The sequence below is a fragment of the Miscanthus floridulus genome, chromosome 7 (assembly GCF_019320115.1).
Source record: "Miscanthus floridulus cultivar M001 chromosome 7, ASM1932011v1, whole genome shotgun sequence".
Classification (NCBI taxonomy): Eukaryota; Viridiplantae; Streptophyta; class Magnoliopsida; order Poales; family Poaceae; genus Miscanthus; species Miscanthus floridulus.
In genome coordinates, this window is record NC_089586.1 from 133255021 (window position 1) to 133281341 (window position 26321).

The 26321-nt window shown below is 44.0% G+C and overlaps 2 protein-coding genes and 1 pseudogene across 2 annotated transcripts; 2 read left to right on the plus strand and 1 right to left on the minus strand.

Moving 5' to 3' along the window:
• The first annotated feature begins 5021 nt into the window (after nucleotides 1–5021).
• On the plus strand, nucleotides 5022–11214 carry LOC136468057 (protein EMBRYO SAC DEVELOPMENT ARREST 30-like; annotated as a pseudogene).
• Nucleotides 11215–11730: 516 nt separating this feature from the next.
• On the minus strand, nucleotides 11731–17518 carry LOC136464883 (plant intracellular Ras-group-related LRR protein 6-like). The gene is made up of 21 exons (XM_066463834.1): nucleotides 17249–17518; nucleotides 16538–16601; nucleotides 16311–16447; nucleotides 16131–16217; nucleotides 15789–15864; nucleotides 15570–15644; nucleotides 15421–15490; nucleotides 15258–15335; nucleotides 15108–15168; nucleotides 14933–15011; nucleotides 14274–14364; nucleotides 13973–14033; nucleotides 13811–13881; nucleotides 13608–13681; nucleotides 13362–13499; nucleotides 13172–13276; nucleotides 12792–12916; nucleotides 12620–12716; nucleotides 12374–12448; nucleotides 12144–12199; nucleotides 11731–11906 (listed from the first exon to the last, which is right to left on the minus strand). Exons 1-21 carry the CDS (start codon nucleotides 17311–17313, stop codon nucleotides 11831–11833), a joined length of 1761 nt encoding a protein of 586 aa, XP_066319931.1. The 5' UTR covers nucleotides 17314–17518; the 3' UTR covers nucleotides 11731–11830.
• Nucleotides 17519–19422: 1904 nt separating this feature from the next.
• LOC136464884 (probable prolyl 4-hydroxylase 3) lies at nucleotides 19423–22868 on the plus strand. Its single transcript, XM_066463835.1, has 8 exons — nucleotides 19423–19979; nucleotides 20130–20211; nucleotides 21022–21217; nucleotides 21529–21658; nucleotides 21754–21941; nucleotides 22138–22237; nucleotides 22497–22544; nucleotides 22709–22868. The coding sequence occupies exons 1-6, from the start codon at nucleotides 19717–19719 to the stop codon at nucleotides 22209–22211; spliced, it is 933 nt and encodes a 310-aa protein (XP_066319932.1). The 5' UTR covers nucleotides 19423–19716; the 3' UTR covers nucleotides 22212–22237; nucleotides 22497–22544; nucleotides 22709–22868.
• Nucleotides 22869–26321: the final 3453 nt, after the last annotated feature.

Here is a 26321-nt window from a genome sequence, read left to right on the forward strand (position 1 = left end):
GTGATCTAAACAAGGCCAAAGAAATACTACTTTTGTTCATCAGCCAGCTGGAGGCCTGGAACTTTGCAGACCTTGAGCAGTGCGCAAAGCAGAGCTAATGGATCATGGGTGAAATAGCAGAGTAGCTGAAAACTGGGTTGGGTAGTAGCCGCTTCTCGCGCGCGGCGAAGGACCGGAGCATCTTAGGCCCAGTTTGATTGCAAATTTTCGTAATTTGGATACTGTAGCATGTTTCGTTTGTATTTGACAAATTTTGTTTGATTATGGACTAACTAGACTCAAAAGATTCGTCTCATGATTTACAACCAAACTATGCAATTAGTTATTTTTTTTACCTACATTTAATGCTCCATGTATGCGTCTAAAAATTGATGTGATAAAGAGAGAGTGAAAAAATTTGAAATTTTGAGGCAATGTAAACCAGGCCTTAATTGATGTCATCCTTGGACACGCGCAGGTCGCCCACCTCCTCCTCCTCGTGTAACAGGCCCGGTGTCATGTACGGTACCACGGGCTCACGAGAAGTAACAGGGTGGAAGGAGGCGACCCTGGCTTCCAAGTTACAACTCGTCGAGCGTCTTGTCGATCGGTACGGGCCATGTCCTCGTCGAACCTCGCGGCGTCCTCGGTGGTGTACTCCGTCAGGACTCTGGCCGGGTAGCACCGACGTCATGGTGGCCATCTCGTCCGTCATCCATGGCACTGGCAGCTGGCGGGGCTTCTTCTTCGATCTCCTTCTCCTTCAGATGCTGATCGTCCGCGCCTGCTTGCTCATCGTGCTTATTCGCCCCCATGGCCACCTGCTCCTGCTGGACCCCCATGAACGTGAACGAGAACGACAACGATCGTCGATCTAGCTGCCCTTGGCTCCGATCGATTCCTTCTCTTGTGCCGTTCTTCGATCGATATGAGATGATAGTAGATATGGCTTTGCCTGGTTCGTTCCTACCTCCTTGGCAAGGCCGAGGGCCAGCAACAGAGTTCGGTTCCGAGACGGTCGGCTACGCTGCTAGTCGGTTCCAATTCCAAATCGGATCAAATCACGTTCAAAAAAAGAATCGGACCCAATCAAATTAGCCCGCTTCGTTTATATATCTTCTTGCTTCAGACTTGCAAAAATCTTGTATGCTTGCCGTTTCTACCCGTGCTTATACGTGCTTGTGTTTATCTGTGTCCTCCGTCCAAACTTACCATACGCGAGCGACTAAAATTCATTTATATTTTCTAATCTTAAAAAGAAAAAAACAAATTCCCTGCTCAAGGCCAAGGTGACGACTGGTCCTCTGAATTCGCCTCTTGGAGGTCTAGGCATGCCACGCTGCCACCTCAGCTCTACTTAATTTGCTGATGGACGAGCAGCTGATGAGGAGCAAACATCTGCCTCCTAGATTATGCATGGCACCCTTGACTCAACGCGCAGCTAGCGCCCGGACGTCCGGCCCTTGGCTGCGTCCGGACGCTTCTGCCAGTTGTCCCATACAAGCGAGCGGAATCATCAAATCATGCATCCTAGCTTCCCCACAACGCTCGTTTATCCACACGATTTCCTCCCGCAACAAGAGCGCGCAGAGCGGCGCTATGCCCTTCCCCACCATGCCCCGTATGTCGCGTGGTGCCCCGGTCACTGTCTGTTGCTACAACATGGGAAATCAACAAAGTGCAACATACACAGTTACAAAGGAGATGATACATCCTTAATCGAGAGCCAAAATCATCGGTTACTACAACTTAGTTTTATTGCTGCAAAGATGAGAAATCAATCATTATAACATCTCATTCTGTTGGCTGCAACATGGACAATAAGCAGAATGCAACATCCAACATCCAACTACTAAAACATCAAAATAAAGGAGATGCAACATCTCTAATCAACGTAAGAAAATGATTGCTTACTGCAACACCAAGAAATACTCTTGGCATTTTCTCTTTATTATACTATTCATATATATTCTTCTTTTCTATGTATTTGATTATTCGTCTCGCTTCCTGCAACACCAAACATGCTAGTTTATTGCAGCAACATGAGAACACCAAACAATCATGTGACACAACATGCTAGTTTTGTTGTAGCAACATGAAAGATCATCTACTTAAACATCTGAATTTGTTATGAAATATGAGAAATCTCCGGACGCAACACAAAAAAATAACCAGCCTATTCGTTTCGGCTGGATTGGCTTATAAGCCATGGCTGAAAGTACCGCTGGCTGGTTTGGTGTGAGAGAAAAATATTGTTCAAGCCATGTATTATAAGCCAGATACGAGCAATCCAGCCGAAACGAGCATGCTGAACAAATGCAACATCACAAAAAGCATATGCTGAGCAACAGCGACCCTAGATCCAAGGAGAAGGCTGCGGATCTAGCCCCTCTGAGCAGCGAAAGTGTCCAACTTAGAGCATGAGGAAAGTGACAACGGATATGCTCGTAATATGCTGGCTTACCGACGGAGGAAGGCAGACGGGCGCGCGCGCGCGAGAGAGAGAGAGAGAGGATGTTGCTTGCTCATCATTCTCGACGGGAGTTGCACTGGAGAAGGAGCATAGCGGGTGAGGGACGCCATGAAGAGGGAGGAAGATTGATGTTTGCAGTAGGACGCGGTGGAGAGGGTGGCCCGAGATCCATCGTCCTCCTCACCATCCCTCACCTCTGCGGCGGCGCTGGATCTCCGCCGTGGATCTGGCCACGCTGGGTCTTCTCCACCGCGGATCCGGCTCCCCACCCTTGCCTCGACGCTGGCGCGACGCCTCCTCCCCGTCCCTGCCTCCCTCCCTCCCTCACTCTCCCTCGACGGCGCGCGACTAGGAGCGCGCGGGCGGGCAGATCCGACGACTCACTCCCTTCCTTGTTTTCTCTCCTCTCCATCTCGCTCACCCCCTCGGCCCCTCTTCATCTCCTCCTCTCTATTGCTTGAGGGCCCGAGATTCGGAGCTCCGCCGCTCCCAACCCCGACGGCCACCTCCGCCTCGCCTCCCTATGCGACCGCTCAGTGGGCCTCTGGCTGGCACAACCTGTGAAAATGGTCGTGCTTCTCGGGTCGGCCCGGCACGAAAATCGGCCCATAGGGCCGTGCCTGGGCCGAAGGCCAGGCCCGTGGCCCTGTGAGGCACGGCGTGTCGTGCCGGCCCGTTGGCTATCGGGCCGTGCTGGCATGGGCCCGTGTCGTGCCGTGCCGGGCTAGCCCATTGGCCATCTATAGTCCCGCGCCCAGCCTTCCCGCGCCACGCCGGCATCCGCGCCTCCCCGGAGAGCACAGAAGTCGAGCTGAGGAAGACCCGCACCGAGGCATAACGGAAGAACTCTCTGGCACCACGCCGTCCTAGAGGAGACGGAGCTCCGCGCTGCTGTGATGGAGATGGTAACAGACATGGATATTCAGGAAGCATGCCGGCGTTGTGGAGGAGCTCTCTGCAGGGACTAGATTCAAAGATCCATTGCTTGACTCTATGGTTCATGTAATTAGATAAGAAATTACTTATTGTAACCGCACCATATTCTTCATATCTGTACAATAAAATTAAGAGGCCCATCTTGAGGTATTGCATTGATAAAACTTGTGAAAATTGAAACCTGAACTGCAGCAGATTTGCAGCATATTGATTTTTCCTTTATGCGTTGACATATTCCCTCTATAACGGAGAACACCACTTTGCATCACTAGATTTGCACAGAAACAAAGCCATTTTGGCTCTGGAAATACATAAGATTTGCACACAAACAGAACATTTTAGCACGCATACGATTGATAAAGAGATAAGCACACTTCATATTTGTGTGCTGTGTTCCAATAATATTTGGTACTATTGAAGCATTTGACATGTACATTCAGGCCACAAAAGACTATAGTAAGGCCACAAAAGATTACATTTAGGCCGCAAAATACTATAGTTAGCCCTGTCCAAAATGCTATCTAACTAGCCTATACATACTTAGAACTGAAGGTTATCATCGACACGAGTTGTAGCTGTTATGAGTTGAGTAAAACTGCTAATGACATTGTATTCTTGAGACTACGGAATTGTTTCTTTGTTGCTGCCGTCATTCTTCAATTGGACTTGGGGCTGAACAACAACATTTTCCTTTTGTCGCTGCCAATGAAATTAAAATTTTTAATTTGGATTTAGATTGACAAAAGCATGTATAAATGTATAGGTTATAGGTTTGTAACATGCCACGCAAAAATTGTCAAAGCCTCAACTGAATTTTTAAATCTCAAACCAAGGTTTTCCATCATCAAGTTCTTCCATTGCCTTTCACATAAACCAGTAACACATAGATAAAACATATCAATTCTAAAGAAATAAATAAGTTAGCCTAAGTGAACTCTATGGCCCTGTTCGTGTGCCCTTAAACCCGGCTTGATCCGTTTATTTTTTTATCCGGAATAGTGTTTTTCTCTCATAAATTCTTCCAAACCATCCAGATTCCTCCAGAATTCAGACAAAAACTACTGAACTATCTGAACTGAACTACTGACCTATAAAAACTGAAGTACTGGGCTACTCACGAACCAGTACGCTCTGAAGTTTGTATTTTACAGATTCATTTTTAATATTGCAAATCACATATACGCATTCAAGAACGTGACAGAGAAGAGGTCTGATACTTGTCCTCATGGAGCTCCTTGACGGTGTCCTGGGCTGGCGGCGACGTACGTAGGGCTGCTTGGCTCGGGCCGGCGGCGACGCTGCTGACCGGCGTCGTCTTGTGCAGTTCGACGGCTCGGCCCCTCTGGACAACAGGCGGCGGCGCAGGACTGCTTGGCTCGTTCAGACGGCGAGCGCGGGCGCGGGTTGATGCAGCCCGACGAAAACCAGCGAGCCGCCTAGCTTCGCGGAGGAAAACTAAAGTGTCCTAGCAGCCGTTGGATGATGTTTCAACGCTGGATATAGGGCTGCATGTTACGCTGTGACTTGCCGAAGGAACGTTACCCAATCTGAGTCGTCCACTCTCACGGACTCGCCCACCCACCACCGTCCTCCTCCTTTCCCCCGCGCCGATCACGCCACGCCCGCCTCCCTCCGTCCATCCAGATCGGCGCCGCGCCTCCGCCCCCACTGCCCGCGTCGCCGCGCTACTCGGGGCCGCCCTAGGGCTAGGGGCGGGGATCCGCTCGCCCCGTTCGCCGGGGCGTGGATCGATTCGCACCTCCTCTTCTCGGTAAGGAAACCCACCCTCCCTCCTGGGCTGGCTGGCACGTAGAACCCCAGCCCCTGCCTCATGCTGAGATTCGATTCGACTGCACCGCTATAGCAGTTTGTTCCCGCGAGCTTTTCTCGCCGCCAAACTTTGCTCCGCCGCCCTGCATTTGGCATCTATATACGGTTTGCGGGACGCGTTATCTGTGCCTGTGTAGGTGGATTCGATTGCTGGACTAGTGTGCGGTGGCTAATGACGTTCTATACCAATTTAGTAGTAGTTAACAGCTCGTAGGTAGAACACACATGGAATCCTTCCAGATTGTTGATTGTTTCTCGGCTTCACTGGGCTTGTTCCAGCCAGTTAGCAGCGTTGGGGGCTTTACTCAACTTGAATACTTGATTGTATATATAGTAGTAGTGGCCTAGCTCACTGAGCCATATGAGACCGGGTTACCCCACACATCAGCATGCTGCAATGAGTCTGAGTTGCTCAGGATCCAAAGCCTTGGTCTCGCGCTTTCCACCAAAACCCCACCAAGTTGTCGAATCTGGATCCGAGATTGACAGATCCTTCTAGACATGCTTCTCCTGCTGCGAGTATTTGGTGTGTGCTCTTAGTGCTGTGTGAGGTACCATGTGCAGCTGCACGCAGGAGCTGCCTAGATTGGGCACTGTGCGCTTGCCTCATTGGGTTGGTTGAGGCAGGTCGTGCTGCTATGTTGTGTTTTGTGAGATTCTGGACCTTTTCTTTTTCCTGGTTAGCCCTTTGCTGCTACTTTGTAGTGGTTATTTTGCTCACCCATAGGTTCTGGATAAAATTGTGTGTGGGTTTAACATATAGCCTTATTGTACTAGCTCTTTTCTTTGCTAAATGTTTGCAACTGTGCACTTTTTTTCACTTGTGATTTCTTGGCACCTGATATAGCTCTGTGGAGATGTCTAAGAGTTAACTTTTCACCAGGATTTGGAGGTTAGAGTAATGAAATAAAATGCTGCTCAAAAGCAAGTTTAAGTTGGCCACATCCATTGGCATCGTGCTGTCGATGCTATCGCTGCTCGTGCACCTTTTTCTTGCTAATTATTCAGCTGGGGGCATTACAAAGTACACTATGCACATGGACGATGTCCTTCCATTTGGACCGGTAATTCACATGCTCTGACCATGTCACAGTATCAATTCCCATTTCTCAAATTTCCTTAGTTTTATAATGAAGGAATTTGTGTTTACTGTGGTTACGTTGGACACCTATTTTCACTGCAATCGTCGATTATATGTAACATCTTTTTCTATGCTTCTTGGTTTTTTGGCAGAGGCCTCGACCACGGAGACTGTGGGGTCCATTGGTCCCACTTGATCACTTGCATCCTTTTGCGAAACCTAGCAAATCATATGCTGGTAAATTGATCTTAAACTTGCACCTACTTTACTAGTATTTTCATTGTGGCATCTTTTGTTCAACTAGTCGTTTGGTATTTTTTCCTTTGGGCTTTGCAAGCCTTGTAACTTGTACAGATATTCTTTGTTCTTTTGTACATACATATATAGAAAATGAAAAAAATAGGTAGGGGGCTTCCCTGCCGTTTCCTCAAAAAAACTAGTCGTTTGGTTACTTTAGACACTGAGTTAAAAAAAATGTAGGTGCATTTGTATTTCTTTTTGGACAAACCATTTGTGTATAAGAAATGTCTCAAAAGATACATGCATATAGTAGTGATATGCATTTTTTTGGTATGTGCGATGATCATTTTTCTGCAAGTTTGCATATTCTATCATGCTATCTGTCTTTGTTTTTTTCTGACATATTTTTGATATGTATAAATATCAGCGCTCAGACTAAAATGGGCACAAACGCACCTAGGTGCACTCTTACTCGGCATTGTATAACTTGTATTTTCCAGACATTGAATATGCTAGCATTCTTCATTAGTTTCCACATTTTGTCTTATGTTGAGATTCATTCAGAATGATAATTAAATATTCTATATTTTCCCAACATTGGAACCATTAGTGTTAGGTTGTTGACCTTAGAATGTTTCTTAATGTGATTTCTGCACAATAATGTGGATAAATCTATTGCTACACTTCACTGTAATTACTACATGCTTATCCCATTTTATAAAGTGTTAGATTACCTGAAATGTTATGATTTGTATACTCAGCATCAAACCATTTTACGATATAACTAAACCTTGATAAATCTGTCTGATTACCTTATTGCAGCTCCCAGTAAGCATAATGGTTTTATTTATGCAAAGATATATGGTGGCTTTGAGAAGATACAGTCTTCAGTAAGGTTTCTTGTGTAATGTGTAAAGGATCCTTCTACTTGTTATCATTGTAATAGGATCATGACATTGTTTCCTTTATTAGATCTGTGATCTTGTTGCCGTTGCCAGGCTATTAAATGCCACTCTGGTTATTCCTGAGATACAAGCAACTACTCGTGCAAAAGGCATCAGGTTGCTGTGCCCTTCCTCATTCTGAAATTCATTATGGTGGTTGCCTATTCCTTATCCTTTTTTTTTCTGCTCGACCTCTAAAATATAGCCTTTCCTCTGTTCCAACTTGTAGTCCGAAGTTCAAAAGCTTTTCTTATCTATACGATGAAGATCATTTCATACATGCACTTTCCAGTGATGTGGTTATTGTGCATGGCTTGCCAAAGGATCTCAGAGAGGCTAGGAAAAAGATAAAATTTCCCACAGTATCTCCTAGGAATTCTGCTACTCCAGAATACTACATCAAAGAAGTATTACCCAGACTTGTAAAATCAAAAGTTCTTGGGATAATTGTTAATGGAGGTAATTGTCTTCAGGTATCCTCCACGCCCATGCTTACTCTGTTTTCTTTTTCATTCTTTGGTCAATGTGAAGTTAGAGCCTTTCCATACGGTTTTCTACAGTCAATTCTCCCTTCAAGCTTGGAGGAATTTCAGAAGCTTAGATGCAGGGTAGCCTTCCATGCTCTAAGGTTGCGCCCTCAAATTCAGGCTCTTGGGAGCCAAATAGTAGGAAGGTGAGGCTTCCCACCTTTGCCATTGATCCACTTACCCTTTCTTTTTTGTTCGTTAATCAATTGTAGATTTATCAATTATGGTCCATGCCCTATGCATCATCAATTTATGCAAAGAAACTAGTACTCCCTCCATTCCAAATTGTAGGACGTTCTAGCTTTTCTAGATGCATGGTTTCTGTTATGCACCTAAATATCTATTATGTCTAGATTCATAGCTAGTGAAAGCTATGTATCTAGAAAAGACAGAACAACTTACAATTTGGAATTGAGGGAGTATTTCAGTTGTGATGCCTCAGTAAATAATGGTTGGCCTTAATCCGTAATTGAAGTTGACTTCCTTGTACACACTAAGAAGAAGGATGGCACTTTAATCATTTGTAATGTTTCCTTGTGTGTACTGGAAAGTTTTGGGTTGCTTTCTCTGGATTGAGAATGTTGTTTTAAACCATGTAAAGTTGAAATCTTACCCTTTCAGGGTATGCTAGTTATAGGAGCTGAAGGGTTTCTTTACTCATTAAAAAGGGCGTACCCAGTGCAGAGAGCTCCCGCTCTGTGCGGGGTCTGGGGAAGGGTGTCAGTGGCAAGCCTTACCCTCGCCTGTGCAATGCGAGGAGACGGTTTCTTTACTCATTATTAATTATATTTCCTATAGTGTGGTTTTCTGTTCTCATAAGTCATAACTCCAGAATGATTTGTATAGGTTGCGAGCATCTGGCCGTCCTTATGTGGCCTATCACCCAGGACTGCTTAGAGATACTCTAGCCTTTCATGGTTGCGCTGAACTGTTCCAGGTTTGTATGCTTACAATTATTGTGTTCCAATACTATCTACTGACTTTCGTTTGACTGGTTGTTAATTTTATCATCTCTAGGATATTCATACAGAGCTTATTCAGTATAGAAGGAATCAGATGATTAAACGAGGAACAGTAAAGGAGCAGCTAACAGTTGATTCAGTGTCCAGGAAGATGGCTGGTTTGTGTCCACTCATGCCAGAAGAGGTGAGCTTGCTTGTAACAGTATGTTTGCTCACTAAATCTGGATGCAATTTTTGCATGTTCATTAATAAAAGGTAAGCTGGTGTTATATTACTGCTCTGCACCAAGAGAATTCACATAGAAGAAATCTGAGGCTGACAAAATATAAGCAACCAAACAAAAGAAAACTAGATGATAAACTAGAAAGACTTTGTCTCTTCTTTCTATTCCTTGGTCCTGTGGCACACATTGAGCTGCACGATATAATCTGCTTAATACTATGCCTGATTTACCTATTACCATACCAGCTTACTGATTCATTTTGATTGCTAATGCTGTGATGTAAACAATCCTGTGTTTCCAGGTTGGACTTCTACTTCAAGCATTAGGTTACCCACCAACTACAATAATATTCTTGGCTGGTTCTGAGACTTTTGGTGGACAAAGAATGCTTATTCCTCTACGAGCTATGTTTGCTAACCTAGTTGATCGCACTTCACTATGTAGTCAGAGGGAGCTGTTTGATTTAGTTGGGCCAGAAGATCCTCTAACCCCAGATTTGCCACAGCCTCCACCTCCCAAAAGTGAAAAACAACTCATTGAAGAATGGAAGAGAGCAGGGCCTCGTCCAAGACCGCGGCCTCCACCTCCTGCAAGGCCATTCTATGCCCATGAGAAGGAAGGCTGGTATGGTTGGATTGGTGAGAATGACACGGAACCGGATGCTTCATTGATTGAGTTCAGGAGGCAAGCACACCGGTTGCTCTGGGATGCACTTGATTATTTGTTTCTGTCGAAGCTGATGCCTTCTTCCCCGGGTTTCACAATGACGGGAGTGGTTGGCCAGACTACTCAAGTTTGGTCATGGGGCACCGGTTATACCAAACACCTTCCGGTATAACCTACAGGCCTGAAAGGTACAGAGCTATTATATTTTTATATGGTTGCATACTTTTTGTACAGCTTAGAATAGTTTTTCTTATATTCAGCCATTAAAAATGCATTTAATATTTGCTAAATTGCAAAGGAAAAAATTGTAACTGACATTAATGGTAGTAAAGTAGCCTTCAGAGTGCAAGTGGATAACTGTTAAACTTGGAACAAACACAATAGCTATGCTAATTGTAAGACATCAAAGTTACTGGATCGTCCAGTAGTATATTGTGGGTCAAGTATAATAACCTTTTGACAGTTATCCACTTGCTATGTAGTTTTGCATGATGATAATTTCCTTTCCTTTTGAATCAACAGAAAGATTATTGCTGCGCTGTTTGAAGATGTTAATGATCATCGGTATCATCCACCGCGGAATTGGACAATTGCTGCACGTGAGCACCTCAACAGGAGTGCAAGTGTGGAAGGCGTCGTGTCATCAGCTATGTCGTCAAGACCTGTATCTTTTCTCGCCCACCCTTTGCCAGAGTGCTCTTGCAGAACGCTGAAGTCACCTGCTGTTCAATCGGTGAAAGACAGCAATGGCAGATTCCTATTTGGAGGTGAGGAAGAGTGTCCTGATTGGATGGCACGCAGCCTTGCAACGGCGTCTGCCAGGAATAATGAACCTCAAAATGAGGACTATGAGGATGAGTTGCCTGAAGATGGCTCTAGCTCAGACACGCAGGAATCTGACAGAAGCGACTCCAATAAATCTTCAGGGCAAGATGAAGAGATGGATCCGGATGATTAGAGAGATGTGGAGCATGGTTTTATGGCACACCTTTTAACTGCTACCAGCTCCAGACTACCCAAGCAAGAAAAGCATACACTCAGAACTTCCTGGACCAGCAGGAATCATCTTGCATTGCAGCAGCGCATCAGCATCTGGAGTAGCCCCAGGATGACAAGGTCATCCAGCGAGGGAGCTTACCTGGATCGTACTAGGTATACAACCAGGCTTGAATACGAAACTAACACTCTGTTCTCTTCTTCCTTCACGTCTTACTCATTTTTTTGCTTATTACATTTTTGTGGGTACAGCCCAAAGAAATTGTTTCTGTACAAATGTCTTAACTGGGAATGCATTATTTTTGGGGTGAGTTTGATATCTAGCATTTATGAGGTAATGAGATTGGCTTATGGATAGATGTGCACCTGTAAAATACAGGACATGCATTGCCGTTTTGTCCCAGGCAATTGCTGTGTGAGTTGATCGAAAGCGTGCTTATGAAGTTGGTGCTTCTGCATGACTTATACTATGAATCCGAAAATCGTGTATATCTATTTTGGCTACACGAAAAGTTTGTGTTACACATGAAATCTGCTCAAAATTTTAGAGTGAAATTTGTCAAAAGATGATTCTGACGTGAAACCTTTTCTAAATTCCGCTGGCTGGTGTAGTCTGTGACGATCTATAAATGATGAATCAGCAATGATGATCTGACCGTGTCAGATCCAACGGTGGATAATTTCTCTCTGGGATGTGTTTGAAGCACTTCTGTTGCATCTTATTGTTCATATATTGTTCCAATACAAACATGTGGATAATATCCAGTATATCGAATGGAGGGTGCAAACACACAAACCATCACAAAGCTCCCTTCTCACACAAGATCCAGATTCTCTCTCTCTCCCCCCCCCCCCCCCCCCCCCCCCCCCCCTCAAAAAAAAAAATCAGTCCAGAAAATTGAAAAGGATACAAGATACAGTGCCCAAAAAACATTTTATTGCATGAGTCCAACAATAATTTGCTCTATAAATATTATTCAGCTGGCAATTTTTCTTTGAGGTACTTGAGAATTGCTTTCGTTCCTCGCTCCAACAGAGTTCGTCTTATGCTGCACAATAAAGCAACAGGAGGCTAAGCATATTGTACCGTTGATCAATGTGTCTGTCAACTATATCTTTCCCTTTTATTTCGTTTTTTTTTGTTCCAAGGATTTACCACATAGCACCAATAATCATATGGCTATTATGTGTGCTTCTGTAATTTTTGGTAGAACCACACGGCTACATCCTGGGTTCCTTTATTAACACAGGTATCATCAAATCACAGCTCCAGGTTACATTCTTACCTTCTTAGTGGATTTCCATCCAGTTTCAACACTTGCAAATTAGCTTCAAGTAATCCCTGCAGAGACAAGCATCCATAAATACAAGATCCAGCTAGATTGAGAAACATATATACAATATAACTCATGAGCAGGAAGAGTTGTCCATAACATCTATATTATAGAACAGCACGCGGAAATAGATACTAAGAAAATACATGAAATAAAAGACTAAAAATGAGGAAAAAACATACCAGCTCTGCTGGGAGTGCTGTTATATTGTTGTCTGACAGATCAAGCTCAATGAGAGCAGTGAAATTCTTGATGTCCTGTTTATGTGAAGTTTAGTCGGCATATGCAGAAATCGGAAAGGCACCACTATCAGCTGCTTACAACATTTGTAAATATAAATTTTGATCTTCAAAACATATCACGAAACCAAAGGAAATTTTATTAAAACTAGCAAACTCCCTTGCTTGCAGAGAAATCTTAATAATTACCTCCGGCACAGTTGTAAGGTTATTCTGACTTAGGTCAAGAATCCGAAGCTGTTTTAAGCCCAACGAACCAATAGGAAATTCATGGAGTTTCATTCGTCTGCCAACAGATAGAGAAAGAGAAATAAGCTTTCTTCTAATAGTTGTAGTTTAGAGGCTGTGCATACATTCCAACCTTAGGTAGAGCTCCTGCAGCTGTGGTAATGCGGAAACTGCAGAAGGTTCAGGAAGTGCTGAAGCATTGCCACTTAGATCAAGTACTTCCAGTTTGGACAGAGACACAATATCAGTGGATGATATCTACAAGAAAAGCAAGTGTGTTATGATATTGTGTAATGAAATGCTGGGTATTTACCATATATTTGCACGTAATATTTCAAGAATATTCTCTTCGTGCTCTCTCAAAGTTAATACTGCTTTCATTTTGTACTATCAACATTTGGTCAAGCTCCAATAATCAACATTGGCTATAAGACTTGACAAATTGAGATTCTTCTGTTTGCCAAATATATGCCATAAGACAAATGATACAAAGAGATGTGATTGTTATATTACCTCTACCAAGGGGTTATTGTCCAGCTTTAAGGAAGACAAACTGGTAAGGGAGGAAACCACTGTGCGAGGCCACCTTTTTATCTTGTTATTAGACAAAACTAAGGACTGAAAAAAAGGCAAACGCTAAATATTCATGTTGAGCTTGATAATAATAAAAAAGACGACGATATTTCCATTCTAAGAAACTTACTTGAAGTGATGAGCATAATGACAACTCATTTGGTAGATCTTCTATTGAATTTTTAGAAAGATCCAGTTTTACCACATCACTTGTCTCCCATGCCGCAGCTGGTACACTGGTCACACCAAGACCACTCAAGTCCAGTTCCTGATACAGCAGCAATGTGGAAACCAATTCATTTAAGGAGAAGAAAAGGAAAAGGAAAGGGAGAACTTTCTTATGACACCACAAATATTTTGAAAAATTAAAACACACCTTTGAAGATAAGGACAATCGCCTTGCTGCAGCAATTTGGTCATCTTTAGTCGGGGTGCTTCCGGATCCTGATGCTGCGCAGGAAATAGGTTTAAGGATCATTTAAGTGGTCATGGCAATGATTCTCAAATCCAGACAATCTAATGTCAAATGTTGCCATCAAAGATCAAATGCATGCATGTTGACATAGACTTCTCAATTACCTTCCTCATCAGATGAAAGCCGGCTGCGCAGATACTTCAGCAATGTTGTTGTTGGTCCAGAAACCAATGAACTGGGAACACAATATATTAACTTTGGCAGCTCCATAGAGCTCCCTGACAACTTGTTTAAGAAATGGTAGGAGAAACAGGGATAATACATACCTCCTAAGTGTCCTCATAGGATTTCCAGTTAGCAGAAGCTTTCTTAGGGTAGTCATTTTACCTTGAGTGGCGCATGGATTGTCAGAATTTTCAGTAAGGCAGTAACACAAACTACGCAAGGTTCTTAAAGGCCAAAGCATACACTTATCACTCATGCAAGAATTCAGATCTACGATCTGTTAAATACATAAAAACAGACAGAGAGGAATGCATAACATATGCCTAGGCAAACAAGCATACCAATGCATAGTGATTCCAAACAAGGCAGACAAACAGCAGCATAGTGCAGAGTAGAACGAACCTAGTTCAGATGGTAGACCAGATAATGAGTTATTTGATAGATCGAGGAAAGATAATTTGAGGTTGCAGGCTCCAACTGGATACTCCTTTAGCTGGTAACAGGAGAAAATTCATCAGCCATTTGGTTTGTTGATGGATACTCCTAAACCCAAATAAACAGTAGCCTACCACAACTAACTTGGGACTAAGGCTACGTTGTTATTGTCATACATATGGCGCTTTTGACAAATAACTTAATTGTTTGAAGTCATCCAAAGTTTTAACAAATAAGTTTGTTGTGAAAACCATCATCAAGTGGCAGGAAGCAACAATATAACTAAAGCTATTCTGAATGATTGTGCTCTATAAATTCATTTGAACATGTATCATGTATGTGTCCTAACTAACAAGATCTCAAAGGATATTCTACCCCCCCCCCCCCCCCCAACCCACCCAACCCCACCCCCACACAAAAAACAAGCCTACTAAAACAGTTGACATGATTAATTTATCATGTATGAAAAGGCCCAAGCAACTATCGCACACTACTCGCTGCTTGCAGTTCCAAAATAAATGCTAGATATTCCCAGCCAAGGAACTGGCAGCTTTTCTCGACAGTGTCTTCTTTTTTGTTTAAATGATGCAGAAAATTGACAATTTGGCCATGGAAACGATGGGTACCTGATTAGAATGGAGATCAAGTATGCCTAATTTTGATAACATGCCAATATCAGCTGGTATTGAAGACAATAAGTTATTTCTGGAACACAAAACAGAAAAGATTAATTTACATCACAGAAAAATAAATGCACAGAAAAAAGATGAATATGTCCTGAGTTGTGAGTAGAGAACAAACCCCATATAGAACTCGGCTAGCGAAGAGCAACCCTTTATGGAAGGAGGAATTGATGTTATTTCTGACACAGAAAGGTAGAAATCCATCAATGCTAGTGAAAGAGTAAAAATGCAGAGCATGCACATGTGACAACATGGTAGATAAACTCACTATTCTGATGCATGTCCAGGCGAATTAGTTTTGAAAGTGCTCCGATGCTACCTGGGATGGCTGTAAGCAGATTTTTCACTGGAACAAGCTAAAAGTTAGTTAAATGCAAGCAAAACTCAAATGAATCACATAAATTCAACAGATCTTGTGTTACATTTCATACCGAGATTCAATTCTGTGAGCATTGTCCATGACACAAACATGTTTTCAGAAAGCGTCACAAGCTTGTTACCCTGATAAGTTGTGGCACTTGAGTTTCAACAGGCAACTGGAACAACAAAGTAATAGATTTAGCATTCTATTAGTTCTTACCTCTAGATCCAATTTACTTAACTTGCAACAGCCACCAAGTACATCTGGTATTCTGGATATGTTGTTGTTTGATGCCTGTACACAATGCATACATTATTTTGTGCGTGTCTAAACTACAAAATAAACCAGGAAGTGATAAATTGGAAAGCCATCAAGTGCAAGACCAAGAAACCAGATAACTATATGCCAAAAAGTAAGAATACATCCAATGCAACTTACCTTGAGTTCGGACAAGTCTGGGCATTTGGCAAGGCTAGGTGGAAGCTCAGTAAGGCAATTATTTGAGAAATCAACCCTGGCAAAACATGGCATAAAATACATTAATATTAAGCATCACACATTGCTTCTACTCTTCACATGATGTGCTAATCAACAGCTGCTGTACACTTTGTGAAACACAAACGAGGTGGAGCGGTAAAAAAAAAGGCATGCAGACTACGGAGATCTAGGGTAGGAGAGATGACTGCAGATACTTGCCAAAAGAACGTGGAACTGCGTAACAATGCAGTATAAAATGAGAGTAAATTAATTGAACTACACAAAAAGTACATATAGGCTTACTTGACTAAAGAAGTAGCCAGGCCAATCTCTTCGGGCAGAGTGTTTATTTGATTGAAAGATATGTCCAGTGATTTTAGCAATGGGAGACTGCGAGAAAGAGGATTACAAACAACCATGGCGCCATTAAATTACTGGTGCATATCTATGAATGGAATTCGTCAACAAATACAAGGTGCATACTCTCCGATAGCTGCTGGAAGGGAAGATATCTTGTTGTGACTTATATTTAAAACAACAAGCGAAGACAGGTTTCTAAGGTCTTCTCTTAACACCTCGAGGTTATTGTGAGCCAGGATGAGCTTTTGGAGGTCCACTCCCTGAAAATTGCACGCGTGATCTGATTACTTACTTATCATCACTTGTAGGCGTGTATATTAGCGCGTAGTGGTAGGTAATGAGCATGTTACCTCCCACCATTTCTCATCCTGGCTGCCCGTGTCCAAGTTGTTGTACACCTCCTTGGGTATCTCCCTGCAGGGCAAGGTGGAAAAGGAACAGGCAGAAGTACTGTGAGAGACGCACGCAGTGACTAACTAGCTAGCTATAACAGAAGTGAAGGATGGAATGTGTATGTTTTAGGTACGACAAGTAGAGTGATCTCGTATTTAGCAACAAGCTCCATAGTTGAGAATGTGACTATATGTGAGTGAGGGTAAAAGGAAAGAAGTAGTGCTAGCTCCGAGGCCACCCCACCCCTGACAGAATGTCTGGATATTTGCTGAAGAGATGAAATCATAAGTGTGGTGGCTGATGTTGGAACTAAATGCACCAATGTTTTCCATGATGTTCCGTCGGCTGGGGTTGCAAGTATGAAGCTGTAAACAATTTTGGGAAGCGTTCACATTTTACCCTCACATGGCATGAAATAGTGCTAACTGTCATCAAACTGGAGCTTACAGTTGAGTCAGGCCGAAATGTAATGTCAGCACGCGATCCCCCGGCACGCCAGAACCGGGAAGACCAGAAGCAGAGAAGCTAGCTAGGCGGCATTGGCGGGCACGAGAGGTGGAGGCGGTCCGTCCGAATGGACGGGATGTGATCTAGGTGAAATCTGAAGGAGGACGCTGTAGATAGAGACGAGGTGGGAGAGGTGCGATTTGGACGTGATGGTGACGGACCTGAGGGAGCGATTGGAGAGGTTGAGGGAGCCCGACTCCCTGGCGGACTTGAGGATCCGCTCCATGGGACTGGAAGCTTCCAGATGGCTTGGTTGATTCAGATCGCCATTGATGGGATGAGATCGAGCTTGGGAGATGGGTGGAGATGGAGGCGGGCAGACAGCAGCGACAGCTCTCCCTCTTTTGATTCAGATCCACGTTTTGTTTTCACAGATGAATAGATGATGATGATCCATTCCAGCCTGCCCGCAGTCCCCGCACTGTGGAGCTGGAGCTGGAGCTGCCGTGCTGGAAGAAAGGAGACGAGGGGCAAACAGAGTTTTGTCTTGGGCTGGGCCTTGTCACACAGCCCAACGCAATGCAGCTGCCAGATGATCCCCCTTCCAGTTCTTTTTATTTTTGTAATTTAATTTCCATCGACATCGACATATTCCATCTCCTCGTCAATTTTTTCTCAAAATCAAATGCAGCTGATCTCCTTCTTCATATCATCAATTATCCGTATATTGCATTATAGCGCGCTAGAGCAACAATCGGTCGCCTATTCGTTTTGCTTGTTGTGTGGTTTTTTATTCTAAAAAGAGGATATGGTGTTGGAAATGTGAAGGAAGTGAGTCAGAATCAACAGAAGAAAAGCATAATTTGCATAATTCTCCCACCCAGCATAGAGAAAAGAGGAACTAGCATTCTCTCTTTTCGTTTCTGCTTTTGTCAGAAAACATTGTATGTGATATATTTGACAAACATAATCCAAATAAAATATACGTATTGACCGGGCCCAGTGTTATATCGTCACTTCATCAGTCATAGGATTACAAAGCATGTGCATGCATAGACAGAGTTTAGGCGGATTGTGTATTTATGTGAGTTTCTATATATGTACCATGAGTCTTTTTTGTTGTGACTGTCACCCGACTTCTTTCCACCGGCTCCGCACCTCTAGGTGCGGAGTCGCACCAAATGGTCTTGCGCAGAGGAGTGTTTCTGGCCAGCAGAATTGTTTTCATGTACGTTTGTGGAGCCTCAAAAGCTCATTAAAAAAGCTAAAAATAATTAAAATAAAGGCCTCAATAATTTTCATTGATATCTATATGGTTCATATACCAATAAAAAACACTAAAATGGCACTATTGTAAGATATGATATTGCATAGGCTATCTGAAACATCTGCTTTTTAATAGTAAACGCGTGTGACTGCACAAAGATTCTTAAAATAGTTTCTCTACTTGGGTTATACGATCGAAATTTAGTTGTCTTGGGACTAAAACTTTAGACTACTTTATCTCACTTGTATAATCTATTTTTTTTATGGTTAGCTAAACTTTAGGTAGTACTTTAAACCTTGGGTTTTGGAACATCAAGAACTAAAGTGGTCTAAAATTTAGGCCCCGTTCGCTTCGCTGAAAAAACAAGCCGAAACACCGTTTCAGTTGATTTATTGTGAGAGAAAAATACTGTTCCGGCTGAAAAAATAAGTTGAAAAAGACGGATTATAAGAGAAGCGAACATGACCTTAGTAGCTAAACCTTCGACAATGAGATCTGGACAAAGCCTTAGGACCTGTTTGGATATAAGGGATAATTGACAGCTAGCTAAATTTTAATCAAAATTATTGTGCATTTAAACAGGAGGACTAATTCTTTTAGCTTCAACTAGTTGTTGGGCTAATTTTATCCTCAACTAATAACTAGCCATGTGTATCCAAATAATTAGTTATTTGACATAACAAATATGACTATGTTGAAAAAACAATTGGTTAAGTCAAAACGGTTTCACTTAGTATTATAGCTTTGGTGAAAGGGCATGTAGCCTAAGAGTCTCAGTAGCACTTGACGTCCTGGGTTTGACTCTTTGTAGGGGCGAATATTTTAGGATTTAATCATACTTTCATTGGCAGGTAGTGTTTCCATCGATAGCGAGATGTTTATGATGACTTTGGCTCGAGGATTTACCGGCTCAGTCTTTGAAGGTGGTGATGGAGCAGGATCAACGTGCGTGTGTTCTTAGAGACAGAGTTTAGGTCGTACTGTGTTACTGTGTAGTCTAAAAAGAATTGCATGATTTTGTTTAATGGCATGAAAACGGCAGCACGCAGCTGTCAGTGGCGCGGCCCAGAGGAGCAATCGCCACCTGATCCTGATGCGGAGGCGGAGGCGGTGGCGCGCCGCCCCCAGTTTTGGCATTTGGCAAGCACGGACGGAGACAAATCCGCGGCTCGGGTCGGGTCGCCACGACCGAATTCCATCTCCAGCGCGTACGGGCACGGACGACTAGACGAGAGAGACGGCTGCACCGCCCCGCCCTTCGCCGCCAAGAAAACGAAGCCACTGGAACCCGACGCGGAGGGAGAGGCCAGAAAGCGACCCGTCCGCGACGCCGCCCCGCCCGTCCGTCTCGCTCCAGGCTCCGTTCCCTCCCTCCCCCTACCCCACCTGACCTCCCGCGTGGGAGATCCACCCGCCCGCCCCATGGCGCCGTCGCGGCCGCTCATGCGGGGGATCCGCCCGCCGCGCGTCTTCCCGACCCGCGGCGGCCACGCCTCGCGGTACGCCATCGCGCTCACCGCCCTGCTCATCGTCTCCGCCGCCCTCCTCGCGCTCATCGCCTTCGGCGTCTTCTCTCTCCCCGTGTCCGCGCCCAACGCCGCCACTACCGCCGCCGGCGCTGCCGGAGGGGAGACCGAGTCCGCCGACGCCCGACCCGCGCGCCCCGGCGCCCGCCGCGACCTGGGGTGAGTCACGACTGATGTGATCCTTCCACGTCCACCTGGGGGTTCCGTTTCGCCCCCCGCATTTCCCTCCCCACCTGCTGTAGCTCCTTCAGATTTGGCTCGATCCGCTGCTGATCCTGATCGTCGCTGCTGTTGGCTGGTCGCGAGCAGGGAAGGGCTGGGAGAGCGCGGCGCGCAGTGGACCGAGGTCATCTCGTGGGAGCCCAGGGCTTTCGTCTACCACAACTTCCTGGTAAGCAATGCAATGCCAATGCCACCACCGCGGTCTCTCTGTCTGTGCATGCTTGCTCATCTGTGTAAAGTTCTTCGCGTCATCTGATTGTCATGACCGAGATGGATTGAATCATGAGCTGTGTGGTAGTACAGTTGGATCTGGGACATCTTATGACTTACGCATGTGTTTTGCCATGAACTTAGCAATTGTGTGTACTGCATTCCAGTTTTATTTAGTTTTTTTTTTTTTTTGGGGGGGGGGGGGGGGGGGGGGGGGGGGGGGTCTCAATTGCATTTTATTTTAACATAAAAAGGTAGACTAAACTTCTAGTATTAGGCCTTCATTTTATCATAGCACAACTCTATTTTGTGGTGGATTATGAGCTGACATATGAGACAATTGGGATGTAAATTGGCCAAACTAAACCATATTAAATGCAGTGGAATACTTGTCTTGTTGACTAGTTCCCTGTGGCATATATGTTGCTGGTGGTTTTACATAGGGACCAAATTGCCTATGGATGGAAGAGGTACATGCATCGTCTGTCGCTGATATATTCTTTTGCTTCTTGTTGTGTATCACCATCATTGAAATGCGAGTACACCTGACTTCATAAATACCGTGTTTAGGTTGACGTGGTTGGTTATGCAATTCCATATCTACCGTCTACTTAGGAAAAACATCTCAGATGTTATGTGTGTGTTCAATTGTTCATAGTTATGCATACTGTACAATCTATGTAGTCAGTATTTACTAACTGCTTCTCCCCACCCAATGTCAATGATTATCTGACTACGCTGATTGCTGATACTTTGTTCTTTTTCTTAGTCTAAGGAAGAGTGTGAGTACCTAATTGAATTGGCCAAGCCTCACATGGTAAAATCAACAGTTGTCGACAGCACTACTGGTAAAAGCAAGGACAGCAGGGTTCGGACAAGTTCAGGCATGTTTCTTCAAAGAGGAAGAGACAAGGTTATTCGAGCAATTGAAAAGAGGATAGCAGACTACATCTTCACACCTGTAGGTGTGTGATTTTTATGAGTATATTTAGTGTACGGCTATATTTTTCACGAGCAAGATCTGTGCTTAGCGTGATCTTAAAAATGATAAATTAAAACGTATAGCACATAGCGCAATTTGATGGTTATATGTGCCTTCTTAGTTGTTTGTTAGGAATAACATTACACCCAATGACACGAAACTGAGTTTTGTCAGCATGTTACCATCATGAAATGCAGTCTAGCTATGTATCTCCAACTCGTTCTCTCTTTTTGCTTTGATCATTTAAAGGATGTATTATCCTGTTGAATCATATTAATATATGCTGCCTTACAGATCATGGTGAAGGACTCCAAGTGCTGCATTATGAAGTCGGGCAGAAGTATGAGCCTCACTTTGATTATTTTCTTGATGAGTTCAACACCAAGAATGGTGGTCAGAGGATGGCTACTCTTCTGATGTATCTGTAAGTATATATTTATACATTATTTTCTTGTTAGATAATTGTAGTGTTAATTGAGTTTGCTGTATTTTCTTATATATTATTTTTAATGGGTACAGATCAGATGTTGAAGAAGGGGGTGAGACTATTTTCCCTGATGCAAATGTGAACGCCAGTTCTTTACCATGGTACAATGAGCTTTCAGAGTGTGCCAAAAGAGGCCTTTCTGTCAAACCAAAGATGGGAGATGCACTTCTTTTCTGGAGCATGAAACCAGATGCCACTCTGGACCCATTAAGTTTGCATGGTTAGTTCAATAGCCGTCTTTGTTTTTGTTACTTATTTTTTCTTCAATGATATGGAAAGGTCTGAAGCTATTCCACCTTTTCATTTATGAAGCCCTTGTAGCCTTGTTCCATTTTCCCTGTGGAAAGATATTGGCCCTCCGGCTTTTCATATGTTATATTATATGCAGTTTTATTTATATCCTGTTGTTCTTGCAGGGGGTTGTCCTGTGATTAGAGGAAATAAATGGTCGTCAACCAAGTGGATGCATATCCATGAGTACAAAGCTTGAGGCTTGGAGAGTCGAACATAAAAAAGGTATATGCTGTTTGATTGGGTTTGTAAGGTGTTACTTGTGCTATTTTAACAACATGTATTTAGTCTTGGCACAAATGTGGCTTTGAGCTTTGAAGTAACTTGGCACCTGGCTCCAATTATCTTTGCACTTAGAGATTGATCTATATAAAACCCAACCGTGCTGCTTGATTTGTTTGCAAGGAATACAGAGCCTTGATCATGTGAAGGTTTTGCTTGAAGAATTGTTAAAACTAATTTGGCGCTCTACTTTCTCCTGCAGATGGACCTCTATGCATGTGACTTGGGGCTCTACGGGATTGACACTCATGTATGCTTTACAGACCCACTGAAGCTGTATTCTTTGCTCCTTTGTTGGAGGGGAGATAATAGGGGGCCAATAAGCAGGGGCATTGTTCGTCCCTGCAGAATTTTTTGGGGCTGATCCTTGCTGACTTTGCTTTTGTCTTTTATTTTCTTTTTCTTCCCTTGCAGTACCCCAGCTATAGAGGAGTGGTGTAGTGTCTGGGGGCATAGAGTTTGAGATTTTGTTTTTGTGCCATACCCCTAGTATTAGTACATGAATGCTGTATTACTACGATACTTATAAGCTTTGGTACTAATGAATAATGAGGCCTAGAGCTCACATCTAGTACATGAATGCTGTGTTACTGTTGAAGATGTCTCCCTGTCGGTGGTGGTTTGATTGATGGTGCTGGAACTCAGCTGCAGGTGTTGTACTGATCCTAAGGATCTGCTGCAGAACAACACAAGTGTTTAATTTTCTTCTGGAAGAGTGATCGGCCCACAATGTGAAGCGACAAAAATATGCACTCGTACCCAAAGAGAGTTTATTCCTCGTCCCAAGACCCTGACCGACAGACGCTAACTAACCAAACACGACAGGAAGAATCGCAATCTGTGTCAATCGCCATCAGCCCATCACCTATGCGGATGTGATGACTCAGGTAGCGCCAATCGCGGCCTCACAGCACAACGCACTTCACATGACATGAGAAGGAAGCAGCAAACAAATGATGATTGTCCGCGGCGATGCACTAGTCAACAGGACAGAAGCGGTTTTAGCAAAGCTCATATGAGTAATTCGTATTGAGATCATTTCATTGGATAAATAGCTGTTATTCCAAAATTTAATTGCTACCGGACTCCTCGTCTGCGGTAGCACACGGCAAAACCGCCGGGCCATTCCAAAAACACTCACACCAACACCCAAAATCTTACCCAAACACTAGTTGTCGTCAGTAACTTATCCAAAACCACAAGCACAGCTATCAAGATACGTTTCAACTCTACATAGGTGTATACTTTACCCACAAGCTAGGTAAACAACGCAATGCACTTACCGTGAAGGCCCGGCCCTGTCCTAACCATTACCCTCCTAGCATCATCTCAGCATAGCTGCGGCGAAATCACCTAGTTCAAAAAAAAGGGGGATTAAGACCTTTAACCGACTCCAATCCGGGTCACAAGCCTGCATTACTTGCACCTTCCCTTTGCTTGTCCGTTGCACCCTACCTCTAGACAACTACCAGACTAACTAGTAACTAGAGGGGTTTAGGTCAAGCCCTATCACATACAGGGTCGAATGGTTTACACAAATTTAAGTAAGGCAAGATAGAAACACCAACTCAGTCCTCAATCGAGACAGGGTGGACATCTTATGCTTCAATCCCGAGTTCCGTCCAAACTTCAAGGGCAAACATGTATGGTTCCACCTAATCTCTAATTTACCCAAAACCCTTTCATTCAATAAGGTGTTACCATAAACCACTTTGAAAGCATCTAGGCCCCTAGTTGGGTTTCGGTGATTAATGACAATACGTGATTACTGTGACTAACGTGTGTTTTGCAGATGCAATTAAGTTAGGTCATGGTAATGGCAATTGATTGGGCAATCATGATTGTCATGCCCCTACGATGGAAATCGTTTCGGTTTTCAAAGGATGGACGACAAGGTTAATGATGGACTAGTTCTAAGTGTCATTTGGTGTTGAAGAGACACTTAGAGTAGTTTAGGACTTTGTTTCTCCTTTGGCCGTACTATTAAGGGGGGTATGGACGAGTAGCTTGACCTAGATGAGTCTAGTGGGTTAGGTGTGGTGCACACTTGTTAAATCTAGCACTAGGTAGCTCCTAAAAAGCCCTTAGATCAATTGGAGCAAACTTCATTCACATATGATTGCGAGTTGAAAGTGAATGGAGGGTCAAATATTGACCGGACGCTGGTTCCGGTGTGACTGGACGCTGGCGTAGAGTCCGGTCAGTTCATTTGATCAAGGTGAAGTCGTCTGGATGCGACCGGACGCTGAGAGGTGAGTGACCGGACGCTGGGTGCTAGAGTCCGATCAACTCCAGTAAGGTTCCAGAGAGGGAGAATCCTGATCGGACGTGTCCGGCCAGGTTCCGGCTACTGACCGGACGCTGAGCAGCAAAGTGACCGGACGCTGGGTGCCAGAGTCCGGTCAACATCAGTAAGGTTCTAGAGGGCAGTTTTCGTGACCGGACGCGTCCGGTCAGTGCTGACCGGACGCTGGCCAGTGTCCGGTCATAACTTAAACTACACAGAGGCAGGTGAACTGACCGGAGCATCTGATCACCTTGACCAGAGCGTCCGGTCACCCCGCAGAGGCACATAACGGTTCGTTTTGAATGAGGGGTTATAAATATTTCCTCTATTCACTCAAGGGATCACTTTTGCTCATTCCAACAGTTGAGAAACACCCTTGAGAGTGCCAAGAAGAGCAAGGTCCTAGTGAGGTGATTGAGATATGAGAATCCAAGTGAGAGACCTCATTAGTGAAAGCAAGAGTAGCAAAGTGTGCATCCACCCTTCTCATTAGGCTTGTCGTGGTCAAGTGAGAGTTTGTGCTTGTTACTCTTGGTGATCGCCATCACCTAGACGGCTTGGTGGTGATTGAGATCTTGGTGATCATCCGGCGGAGCTTGTGAATGACCCAACTCAAGTTGTGAGCGGTTGTGGATGATTCACCACGATGGAGTGTCAAAGAATCAACCCATAGAGAGCACTTGATCCTTGTGCGGATCAAGGGGGAGCTACACCCTTGCGCGGGTGCTCCAACGAGGACTAGTGGGGAGTGGCGACTCTCCGATACTTTGGCAAAACATCGTCGTATTCCTTCTTCTCTCTTTACTTGAGCATTGACTTTGAGCAATTCAATTCTTATCTTTACATTCATAGAATTGCCATGCTAGAGTAGGATTGGAACATAGGGTGCTAAACTTTTATGCGGTAGAACAATAGAAACACTTTCTAGGCACAAGGGGTGAAGTGGGCTAACCGTAGGATTTTATTATTGCAAAGATTTTTAGAATTAGCCCAATTCACCCCCCCTCTTGGGCATCTTGATCCTTTCAATTGGTATCGGAGCCTCGTGCTCACGTATTTAGGCTTAACCGTCTAGAGAAAGATGTCTCACGGGGATGGACCTCCTCCTATCTTTGAGGGGGTGATTTTCCTTATTGGAAAGTCCACATGGAGGCGTATTTAGAAGCTCTAGAAGTTGGAATACTTAGAGCCACCTCATAAGGATTCCCTACACCTCGGGATCCCACGCACCTTCAAGGCGATGAAGTGAACTATGAGAAATGGAATGCAAAGGCTCAAAACACCATCTTTAGAGGCATTTGCAAAGATGTGTTTAACCGGGCGAGGAACCACAAGGACGCCCATGCACTATGGTCGGACATTTGTGCGTTCCATGAGGGAACTAAGAGCGAGCATGAGGAACACTATCATCTTGTTATGAAAAAGCTTAATTCTTTTGAGATGCTTCCTAAAGAGAGTGCTAATGAAATGTACTCATGCTTGAATGTTCTTATAGAGAAAGTCAATGGGCTTGGACTTACTCAAATACAACCATCCGATGTTGTGAGAAAATTTTTGAGTGTCCTCCCCATTGATAAATATGGGCATATTGTGACCGTGCTTCATCAAGGTGATCTTTCCACCGCTACACCGACTCAAATCTTGGGAAAGATCAATGCTCATGAGATGTACATGCACATCACACCACAAGATGGTTCATCCTCTACCAAGAAGAAAGACAAAGACTTAGCATTCAAGGCT

Excerpts from the sequence above, each read along its gene's own strand:
- LOC136464883 (XM_066463834.1), bottom strand. The coding sequence starts at position 17,313 with ATGGAGCGGATCCTCAAGTCCGCCAGGGAGTCGGGCTCCCTCAACCTC. Across the intron at positions 15,645-15,788 it reads CAGACTTGTCCGAACTCAAG|GCATCAAACAACAACATATC; the intron begins GTAAGTTGCATT and ends CATTGTGTACAG. Across the intron at positions 12,917-13,171 it reads ACAATAACCCCTTGGTAGAG|ATATCATCCACTGATATTGT; the intron begins GTAATATAACAA and ends CTTTTCTTGTAG.
- LOC136464884 (XM_066463835.1), top strand. The coding sequence starts at position 19,717 with ATGGCGCCGTCGCGGCCGCTCATGCGGGGGATCCGCCCGCCGCGCGTC. Across the intron at positions 19,980-20,129 it reads GGCGCCCGCCGCGACCTGGG|GGAAGGGCTGGGAGAGCGCG; the intron begins GTGAGTCACGAC and ends GGTCGCGAGCAG. Across the intron at positions 20,212-21,021 it reads TCGTCTACCACAACTTCCTG|TCTAAGGAAGAGTGTGAGTA; the intron begins GTAAGCAATGCA and ends TCTTTTTCTTAG.